At 36.3% G+C, this 11,640-nt stretch overlaps 1 protein-coding gene across 2 annotated transcripts in view; it reads left to right on the top strand.

Moving 5' to 3' along the window:
* The first annotated feature begins 3,575 nt into the window (after nt 1-3,575).
* The window catches only part of LOC113237786, a 77,687-nt gene continuing 69,622 nt past the window's right edge, over nt 3,576-11,640 (top strand). For both annotated transcript variants that reach the window (XM_026474443.1, XM_026474442.1), the window contains exons 1-2: nt 3,576-4,556; nt 10,945-11,150. In XM_026474443.1, the coding sequence (XP_026330228.1) occupies nt 3,742-4,556; nt 10,945-11,150 (1,021 nt within the window). In that variant the 5' untranslated portion in view covers nt 3,576-3,741. The remainder of the gene's footprint in view (nt 4,557-10,944; nt 11,151-11,640) is intronic.

Below are 11,640 nucleotides of genomic sequence, written 5' to 3'. Positions count from 1 at the left end.
GCATCTTCATCTTCTATGCCAGCACAACTACAGTGAGTCCATTTGTAGCAAACAGAATAAGTATTTTCAACATCACTGTCGCTGTTTTCCTTTAATGATATTTTTTTACTTTTTCTTTTTAGGTGCTCTTCTGGTTTCCATCTTTTTTAATACTCTCATTTCTTTTTTCCTTTGCTTATTTTCCTTTGCAAGCTTCTTTCTTTTGTCGTCTCTTCCAAATCTTGTTTGTATGGTGAGGAAGTAATGACTGCGGTTTTTCCTTTTTTTTTCTAATTGTGCGAGAAGTTTTTCGTGTTGCTGGGAAGGGCATTGTTTGTTGGGGACTCGCAACTAAAAATGAAGAATATTGTGGAGTACTTGGTCGACCGTGTATTTCTGAGTTATCGAGCCAAAAAGAACATCCGGGCATAGCATTTGGCCTTTTTGCAGTCATTGTGATGGGCGTAGTATCAGTGATAATTGTGGTTGCTGTAGAATTATTTACCTCAAGTCCAGAAAGTGACTGGTTATTCAGTTCTTTTTCAGACTCGGCAGATGATGAATGGAGGAATCGTCTGACGTGTCGTATATATATAAGTTTTCACTATTCTACAACATAATAAACACATTAAATTAAATGTCTTATACGAAAATTTTGAAAGATACTTATGACCAAAGCCAAATTTAAATTAAATAAAATTACTAACTAAAACAATACACGACATGTCAACGAACAAGTGCTTACCTGTCGGCGTAATAATTGACATTCAACACTAACTTTAAATCAAAATTCGAAATAGTATTACTGATCCAAAGGACACGTAGTAAGTAAAATTAAAATTCAGTAGCAAATTGCAAAAAAAAAAACAGTTTTTTCTTCGAAAACAAACAAAATAAGTCGTTTCACGGCTCGGTCATTTCTGTTACTAATTGTCGTCTTGGCGGTATGACGTTGTGCGTTAAAGCGATTGTGATTGGTCAACTCGTTCATAATTTAAAACCGAGTGCCCCGTCTTGCCCGCCACCCCGTCTTACCCCCCTTTCCCAATGCCGTGTGAACGGGTTATTTAACACAACTCTAGGAATGGCGGCTGAAAAGTAATATCACTATAATTTTCCAATGAAAACAATAGTGGTCATTATCATGACACTTTTCTTGTATTTTACACTTGTATTTTAAATTATTACACTCTTTTGTTCATTACGTTTCGCTTTACATGAACAAAATGGCGAAAGAAAAAGCAAAATGTTTAAAAACGGGCAACAACTTTTTTAACAGACTCTATCTAACCATTAATTCCCTTTCTAACGAATATACCTGATAAATGCATTAACTGTTTACATTACCTGTATAATTTCATATTGAAAAAAAAAACAACCAAGGTAAAGCTAGAATATCATATAGATAATCGTTGTAGATTGATAGGTAAATTACTTTCAGTCGCCTCTCGTAATTCATCTCTTACAGAGGGATACGAAAAGAACAATGGCCAACTCCTATGTAAATTATTGTTGACATAATTTGTGTACGTCTGTTTATAAAAAATTAGTGAAAATTATAGAGTTAAGTAAAATTCCTGAACAAATTTTGTTTTGAGTTAACTATTCTGAGAAGTCTAGAATTAAAGATATTCCTATTTATATAGATTGTTTGAAGTTTTGGAGGTTATGTGTTACGTAATTGAATAAAATATATATTCGGAGTATTATTATATAAAAATAAACTACAGAAGCCTAAACAGAGTTAAAAGAAGTTGAATGGTACCGTGGGTTTGTCACGTGCCGAAAGTTCAGAGGAAAATATTTTTATACTGGTATACTGGAGCATTGAAGCTCACGCTTTTTAAAGCATTTTGCCAATCATTTTACACGTGCAGCTTGTGGGTCAAGTATACACAGAAAGCGTATCGCGCCCTGTGCGTCCAGTATAATGACGCACTCAGAATGCTGTTGGGGTTGCCGCGCTACTGTAGCGCTTCAGGAATGTTTGCCGAGGCGCGTGTGGACGGTTTTAGCTCCATTTTGCGGAAGCGGGTGGCATCCCTGATGCGCAGGGTGCGGGGCAGCGCCAATGGCATTCTTCGAACAGTGGCTGAGAACGATGGGCCCATATTGTATAGGTGGATAAGGGTACATTGTACATTCTAGATAACTCTTATTAACATAGATGGTAAGGATATTGTTACTAACACTTTATGGATATCTTGTCTGAAATAAAGATTTTGATTTGATTTGATTTGATATAAAAACTGAATTAATTAATACATACCACAGACTGTTGCACTGGTAACTTGGACACAAATTATTTTTTTTGTGAAACGTGTCATCCGTCCCTGATTTTGGAAACTTTTTTGTCAGTCTTACCATTTTTTCGCGTGGCATTTTAGAGATGGAATGACCTATTTTATTTTTTGTCATGACGTAGTTAATCTCTTATTACAAATCGGTCGAATCAGTACTTTGACATTACTTGAACTAACTTAATGTGGACCATATCCGTAAGTACTGATATTCTTTTTTTGGCGGATAGATGTCGCTCAACGTTAAGAAACTAAGATACTGACAGTTGTAGATGTCAGTCCAGTTACATACTGATTAGTCAGTACAGTTTCTTTTAAATATGATTTTATTTCTAGATTTAGATAGGCCGGTAGTATAATTTGAAAACCTAATGAATTTATTTTATTCAAACTTGTAATTAAGAAATTTGAAGATGCTAACAAATTCTTTTAACTATGATTTTGCCATTGTTCTATAAATGTCCAATCTAATTAATTTATTAAATATTAAATTATACATTCCAAGATCAAGTAATATTTCTATTCTATTAGTAATATCACATTCTTGTATTCAACGGGTTAAATACCCTAAGTTATCGAAGTGCCTGAGTTCTAAAAGAAATACATCGAAATAAGGTGATTACAGACTACTATAGAAAATAATCTACGAAAAATATCTTATAGAAATCTAATACAGACATTAGATACCAGCCAAACAGGAACAAGGTTTTATTCCCAAAAATGGGTTAATGGTTCGGAATCCATGCCTTAGCATTAGGAAAGACCATTTTACAAATAACACTTCCATAAATCTTAACTCGTCGAAAATAGGTCTCATTCCGTCTGTACAACTGTACAAAAAGTTTGTATGAAGTTAAAAATACATTATCGGAAGTGTTCGGTTGTATTCGTAAAGCGTCGTAAAGAATCGTCAGTGCCCGGCCGCCCGCCCTCCGACTTAGGCGCGTACGCATTCTAGGGCGGCAAATTATATATCTGTCTACCATTATTATTGTTTAATCTGTTTATTAACTATTTATATTATATTATTGTAACATATTCGTGTGTGGTAATAATTAGCGGTTCTGTAAAAGTGTTATAAAGGGAATAAGGGAACTTTAAAATAGTATTATGGAAGTAAATGTGGTGTGGTGAAAGTTATTTGTGAATGAAGTGGATATACTCTTAAAATAGTACAATCTGTAGTATAGGAAATATACTATTTATACGACATTATTTATTAGTTTAACATTTAGTAAATAACAGAAACGTTATTTAAATTGTTAAAAATATTTAAAAATACTTTACAGTCCCGTTCATTTCACAGTTAATACCTACATGGCATTTGGCATAAAACCCTCACAATGGCAACGGCGTTTAAAAGATATTACCATATTGAATTGTGAACGAAAGAAAATGCATTCCGAAACTCGTCCGAGTGCACGTGTAGTTACTGTCGTTTATAAATAAACAGACAGGCATCATGACGTCACTTCGGGATAGCCATGACGTCATGGAAGGGGAGGACAAGACAAGACAAAGCAAAAAAGATAAAGAGGTAGTTGACCTGCCTCCTATTGGAACTTCCCTTCATAAAAGAAGAAGAGGTGAACCACCCGCTACTCTATCGGTTAAACCTCATACACCCTCTGACCCTGAAGGTTCCTCACCATGTACAGCTGGGCCTACATCAGAAGAATACTGGCTGGAAGAAACAGATCCTGATGTATTCTGCGACAAAATTATTGAAAGACTTAAAGATAAGGACGATCTTCCTTCTAAACGTGGTCGAGAACTTGCCATTAAGACAAAAGAAACAATTGAAGTTCTTGATCAACTAGATAAATTACTAGAGTTATTAGACCAGTTTGTTACTTTGAAAGAGCAGAACGGTAAACTACTAAGGAAATTGAGAGATGTAAACTATTTAAAAAGGTTACACAGCGCGCATAAGAAAATTGATAAGGAGAATGAGAAAATAAGAAAGGAGACAAAAGAAATAGAAATGTTAAATGAAGCTTTTGAGGGTGAATTAGAGTTTGAGTATGGACAAGCAATTCTCGACAACATGATCACTGGAACAAGGATGAAGAGATCGGGATCAAAATGGAAAAGTCACGGGAAGTTTGGAGGATCGTTGCTGAGGAAACAAAGATCGAGGTCGTCTGAAGGAGATGAGAATGACGTACCTCCTGGCACTCCCTCCTCCTCATTGAGAAGGAGGTCTGAAGGCATTTATGCGAAGGAGGTGGAGAAATCGAAGGTCTCCAAATGGACGAGAGTCAAGGCTGCGTTTAAGTAAGTTAAAGTTTCATCTTCAGTATTACACAAAATTCAAAAAATATAAATTATTTACATTGATGTAAAAAAACAAACAGACGATAGAAGAGACAGCCGTGATGGCAAGTAAGATGCAAAAAACATATAGTTCTGGGTTTTTGTAACGGTCATCCGTACCGTTATTGCTCTGAATGAGGCTTTTATTCAAATTTAGAAAATGTCTTTATTATCTTTGACAGAGGAAACTTATACCTATGATCCTCACATGTTACTGAAGATACTTTCGTTTGTGAAAGTCCGGTGTTCATACTAGGATCAACCTGTGTTATAAGGCACCAGGCTCTCATTGCACCTTTCCACTTAGGGAGATGTAAGAAAGATAGGCATAAGACAAAAAGATAAATTGTTGATCCCTAAACACGAAAGTTGGAATTTAACGCATGGTGCGTAAACAACGCTTCTTTGATTGAATTTTGTGAACATTTGTGAAGAAAGCTCTGGAAGTACGTAAGAAATTGGAGAAAGATTGACAGTTCCGCGAGCTTTTTATAAGTTCAATAAACACATTACTTTTGTTTAAATTATTTCGTTGGTTTTCTACGCAAAACTCCTCTGGGTAGATACTATTAATCGAGTGATTTCTCCCGCACCACTTTCTTGCTTTTTAATATGCACTTACCACTTTCCATAAAGTAGGCCTTATAATATAAAAAGGCCTGTCATAGCATAAAATTTCATTTCTATTTCATTGTTCTCCAAAAATGTTTATGGCGCATTTTACACTAGATCAATAAGTCGAATCCCTTCGAATACATTATATTTCGATTTTTAAGGAAATCGATTCGACATTAAGGCGAATCTAATCATCTAGATCGTATTCATTATTTAAACAAATCGTCACTTTCTGAACCTCTTCTGAATCGTAAAGCTGATCCTATTTTATATTGATCTGCCGTAAATTGTCGACAATATCGTAATTGTCGATAGTTGTTACTTCTGTGCAATCTGAACGTGTCTCACTGGCTTACATCACGCTAATTAAAAGTCGTAACCGACTGAGGCCAAAAGAGCTGTCAAAAGTATTATTTTTAACAAAATCATTTTGAAACGATTTTTATGAAATTAAGTAAAAGCTATCGAGTTTTTAGGTTTTCGCGATTGTTACACATAGGAAATGAAACTATTTTTCTGGATTTAAATCTTTGTTGTTTTTTTTTCAAACAAACCAACGTTACGAGCCCTTTACAGGTCCCATGGTCACGGTAGACTGAGGTGGTACAGTCATCAACCAGTTATGTTATGTGGACTCAGTGGAGCGAAAAGCTGGAGTCGTAGCTACAGAATCTCGATCGGTCAGTTTTCTATCGGATACATTTCGGGGAGTGTGCCAAGGAACGGTCGACTAGAAGGTCTGGAGCACTCCATTTTTATGTCGTAGATGTTCCACCTATTCGCATTAAGCGCTATGCATCCTCCTTGCTGATGTGTACGGCAAAGCAATAGAATGCAATAACTGTAATCTGTATTGCCCGAAAAGTAGAATTTGGGGCTATTCGATTCAAAGCTAGAGTGAATAGGCATTTTAAGGCAAACGTGTCCCATCGTCGCTTATCATCAAGTGAGATTGTAGCCAATCGTGTGTCTATTATATATTAGAAAAAAATGTCTAATATTAATACAAACCACTCTATTTTTTCACTATAATTACGAAAGTTATTAATTATACAATACCTTATTTTTAATTTTACAAAGAAACATTCGAATTTACGTTACATTACGTTTTACAAATTATTTTATTGAATGAATTTTCATTAAGTTAAATTTATTGTTAATTAATAATACAAATTAGAAAAAATTAAAACATATTAATTAGTACTGCAGTACTGACTAAGTACTGAAGTACTGGATCCCAAACTGGTGGTACGGAGAAACCATCTTCCCTGTTGAAATTAAGACGTTTTTTTAAAATAAACGCGCATGGTCATAGCTAATGCATTTCAATTTCGCTAATTTCGGTATTTTAGCACGTAACGATCTTTTTTCGTAGTCTTTAGTAATTTATGTTGCCTTAGTACTTATGAGGGCAGAATAGGAAAAGTACTCATAACCAAATATTCTTAGGCCGCTCCCTTACTGGAAGCTATTGAGTTTATAACCAGAAATAGAGACGAAATAAGGGCCGGACATTCCTGGCAACTCATCAGTAATACATTACTTATAAATATAGGAGAAATATTTGTATGGCCTACATTTATTTCTCTCGTGACTTTGGGTATAATCTGTGGTTGTCTAGGTGTGTGTCCATGGCACCCGTGACTCAGGGTTTCCCTAGGGCGGGGCTATGTTGAGTGTGTGCATTATTATGTGCGTTATTAAATATCAAACTCTCGTTTGCACTGAAATTACAAATTAGAAAGCTGAAATAGTACAGCGCCAACAACTGACCTGTGTATACGTCTCCGTACATTCCAAAAATATTCTCTATTTATTGTAATAAAATAATATCTCTAACAATGGCGTACTGTTCCATTCGGTTGTGTGGGGTAGAAAACAGCAAAACCTCTAATTACAAAACAAACTGAATCAAATTTCATCGGTAATTAAATAATAAATATGTAATTTTGCAATTTTCGTCCATTATAGCAAAGCTCAAGTTAACTGGTGGATTGAAGTGAAACAGTTGACGACACCCGTCAATTGTTTCGAATTCGGGCTGGCCAATCGGAGCGCAGTTGTCACAGTAATGATATGGCAGAATAGTTTTCAACCAAATTAAATGACATTTCGTCTCTATTTCTGGTTATATACTCGATGCCGGAGCATTCGCCTGTAATGTAACAATCCAAGATTTAACTACGGACAAGCAAGCGTGTCGCTTACCACAGGCGCACGACTTGTTCATGCCATGGCTTTGGTATGATAATAATCTTACTACAGAGTTACTAAAAAAAACAACCTCAAAAGTGCGTGGAATTACATCTATTAGCCAAGTTTGATTGAAATCGGTTACCGGAAAGTGCGCGAAACCGGTTTCATCCCCTATTATGAAATATTTACTTAAAATTTCAATGCGACCAGTATATATATCTCTTTCCAACGAAAAAAGAATCATCAAAATGTCGCCGGAGTTATCGCGTAATATACATACAATAAAATTACTGTGGCCGAATGGTTACCACGCTGGACTGCCACGCAGAGGCCCCAGGTTCGATTCCCGGGCCGGAAGAAATATTTGTATGGCCTACATTTATTTCTCTCGTGAGTTCGGGTGTAATTTACGGTTGTCTATGTGTGTGTCCATGGCACTCGCGACACAGGGTTTTCCTAGTGCGGGGCTATGTTGAGTGTGTGCGTTATTATTATTACTATAATTTTTTTTTTGGTCAGTTAAAAAAACGTGAACAGCTTTCTCCACGATTGGCCTACTGGTACCCAAAACAGATGAGCTGGCGCACAGTGACAATTAACTAAACAATATTCTATTTGGTTACATTACCATGTTAAGGGTTATGTAATAATACCTAGAGTAAAACACAACGTTGCCAAAACATATTGTATAGGCAATTGGCATTGTGCACTGTTACACTTCTATAATTACTGGTTTAATTATAGTCGGTTATTAACGTAAGAAACGAGCAGAATGCCTTTTTGCGCAACTTCATACATTGTGACTCAAGAACATGTATCGCTCAAGACTTATTCCTGATTCGGTGTCAAAAATCTCAAAACTTTTTTTTATGTTACCAAGTGACGGGACGAGCAAGTCGTTCGCCTGGCGGTAAGCGACACGTCTGTCCACAACAGTTGCATTCCCGCTCATTTTTAAATCGCAAAGATTTTAAGGGCATTTGCCACTGCACCCGACACTATAAATTGACAAGTTCATTTTGTCCGTAATTTCACCAGGACCCTTCAAAACCGGAATGAAGTAATATTCATATTACTGCTTGGCGGTAGAAATTGGAAAGGTGGCAGTGTACTTCCCTGGACGAACTCTTTTACAAGGTGCTCTACTGCCACTAACAACCTTGAAAAAAAAACTTTGTCAAAAAGTCACCAGCAGTCGTTTAAGCCCATTTATTTATTCCTCTCCAAAAATGTCAGTGTCTCAATCGTTGTCAATATTCAGACGAAAATGTTCACTATATCTAATGACTACTAAAAACAAAATATATATTATCTTTTCTTAAAAAATTTACTAAATATTATCTATATTTTATTAGAAGTTATAGCTATTGACGAGTGATGGAATATTTTTTCGTCTTATAGCTGGCTCTCTACCTAACTAGAATTCTTCTATTGAGTAGTAACTTTTCGTAATAATTTCTATTCTATACATCTCTAAATTGGATGTAGGGTTGGATAATTTGGATTTGTCACTTTAAACAGGCTCAAATGTTGATGAGTGTTTTTGAAGAAGTTATTGGTCCTTCTTTTCACATTTTCGTCCAGGATAATATGCGCCTGTAGACCATGCTTATTCATATCTTCAAACATTTGGGTCAGGCATGGCTACCTCTTACTGCTTTACTAAATTTCAACACCAAAGTCGTGGAAGACTTGTTTATAAATTATTAAATGAAATGTTTATTTGAATGTCCAACGCGCTGTTTCCCTTTCAAAAATAATTTTAGAGATTTCTGTTTAATGTACAAAACCAGAAATCCTTCCAAACTACCATTATATTAAAATTTATGTAAATGGTTCAGGATGTATAAAACTATGTGCCACAGTTGCGATTTGCAAAGAAGTTGAAACAGAAAGACAAATCCATATACCCTTACATTCAAATAAATTTTTTGCTAATTCTGCACTCACAAATTCAAATTGTCGTTGTAACTCGGAAGACGACCAAATTGCCATGGAACTGAGCTTGCAACATCTCCCGCATACTGATCGAATAGAGGGCCAAGATACCCAAGGAGTGGAAGCCCCGAAAAGCAGACGTGGTAGACCCAGACAGCGATAACTGCATAATTTGGACTTCTTTTTTAATAGATATTACTCAAATCAATCAATGAAAAAAGTGGGGAAGGCCTTTACCTAGCAGTGGGACAGCCCCATTATCTTTCTACATAAGTTTTGTTTCTAGTGGCCGTCTCTAACACTTCTCGGTTATGCGGGAAGGGCTCTGTAACCGGTGCGAGCAAGCCCGCACAGGGGCCTTCACAGTCAGGTTCTGACTCCAGATCGTTCTGTTTGCACGAAGTTCATCCGGTTATCAAAAGGTACGTGCACCCGGGGCGACTCACCCGAGGCACTAACATTTCGAAGAACCGGAATCAAGTGACAGAGGTCTGTGATACCCTGGCTGATCTGGGATCAGAACTTGAACTTATAAGTTTCCTGTGCGTGCACAGGTTATGGTGCCCTTTTTGCATACCCTTAGGAAGGGTCACTATAATCAAAACTAATGTAGGAAGATATGGGGCTGCCTCCGTGGCCAAACGGTTACCATGCTGGTCTGGTACTTCGAAATATTTGTGGTGTACTACATTTACTTGTGATTGTCTATGTATGTATCCATGGCAGCGGCGATACAGGGTCTTCCAGTGTTCTATTTTATTTATTTATAACAATAAAATAAATAAATCTGCGTACAAAAATAATGAAATATACGCATAGTGTCGTCATTCGATGTCGATTTCTCGAAAGTTTTAGTGATATTACAGGCACATGGGACTTTTCAACTCATGTTTTAATATGATTGGCCTTGTGTCAATGCCCCTCAAATTTTTGCAATTTATGCGTGCCGCTTACCACCAGGCGCACTCCCGTCTGTCCCGTCCCTTGATATCTTTAATTAATTTATTTGTTTATTTATTTCATACATACAGCTATTTCACACAGGACCATCCTAGAACCATAGTGTAGCATTTTGTAACATAATCAATCATATATCGTAACTAAAAATAATAATGATTGAAAATTAGCAACAATTAATTAAAGACAATTTCTAATAAAGGACAATAATGAACAATATACAATGAAGTAGAATTATGAACACAGTGCTGCTTTCATGAACTCGCTCTGAAAACAAGTAAAAATATCTATTTCTTCAGCTACTCGATTTAGTCTGTGAATGGTGTAAGAGGCGCCTTGTTAAACAGAAACATAAAAAAGAACTTTCAATTTGGGACTTTTCAAGGCTATATGCATAGTGAATATAACTTTACTGTGATACATCGTCAGCCACAATGTCGCTTAACATCAGGGGATATTGTGAACAAACGTCCGTCTTGTCAAAATAAAATTTGCATCCTGCCCGAACTTCAAGTTTCATAGTCAGCCTTTAAAAATGACACCAGCGACCACCGGCTTAAAAAAGAACTCTGTCCATTTTCCATATTTTTAACCTTAAGGTCTACGAAGGTGAACCTGTAATTTATAGCGTTTTTTTCACCAGATGGGAAAAAGCCCAATGGCCACTAGCTACCAGTGCAGCAGGAGCCGTCGCAGCAGGGGCTATGGTCGGAGTCGTGGCTCTCGCTGGCTCTTATCCTTCAGGGACTCTGAGCAACCCCGAACCCAGAGACTCCGCAAGTTTAACTCCTGGCAGCGCATTGTCGCTAACTCCAAATTCTTCATGTGAGGAGTTGAGAATGGATTCAAGTAAGTTATTATTTCACATAGCTTTATAGAAATGTTTTTTACGAAAAATATTTTTGGAGTAATATACTTTAAATACGAGTATATGCACACTTATAACTGTATGTATATATTGCAAAGAATATGTAAGTATTTATTCTATATAAGAGTACACACTGAAATAACACGATATACATATAAGGCATAAGTAGTTTATTTTATTTTCACTTCGCGATGCACAAGTCCGTCACTCACTCGGCTAGGGCCCATTGAAAACCAGCGTCACAGCCTAGTCTTGGTTGTGACTTTAGCTGAATGGGATACTTTTGCGTACGCCATTGCGTACGCATGTTGTTTAAATGGTGTTTTTTTTGTGTTATTTCTGTTTCTAAATATTAGTTTTTTTTTGTGCCTTTTTTTTATAACGTTGCGTTGCAATAAACGGTTTCTACTTCTATAACTGTGACCTGAAGTTACTACCTTCGAAGCCAACATTTACATAATAAGATCCCAT

This window comes from Hyposmocoma kahamanoa, unplaced genomic scaffold (assembly GCF_003589595.1).
Source record: "Hyposmocoma kahamanoa isolate Upper Pololo Valley unplaced genomic scaffold, ASM358959v1 94, whole genome shotgun sequence".
Taxonomy (NCBI): Eukaryota; Metazoa; Arthropoda; class Insecta; order Lepidoptera; family Cosmopterigidae; genus Hyposmocoma; species Hyposmocoma kahamanoa.
Note: the sequence above shows the minus strand (reverse complement) of the source record. Positions and strands in the feature narration are given on the sequence as shown.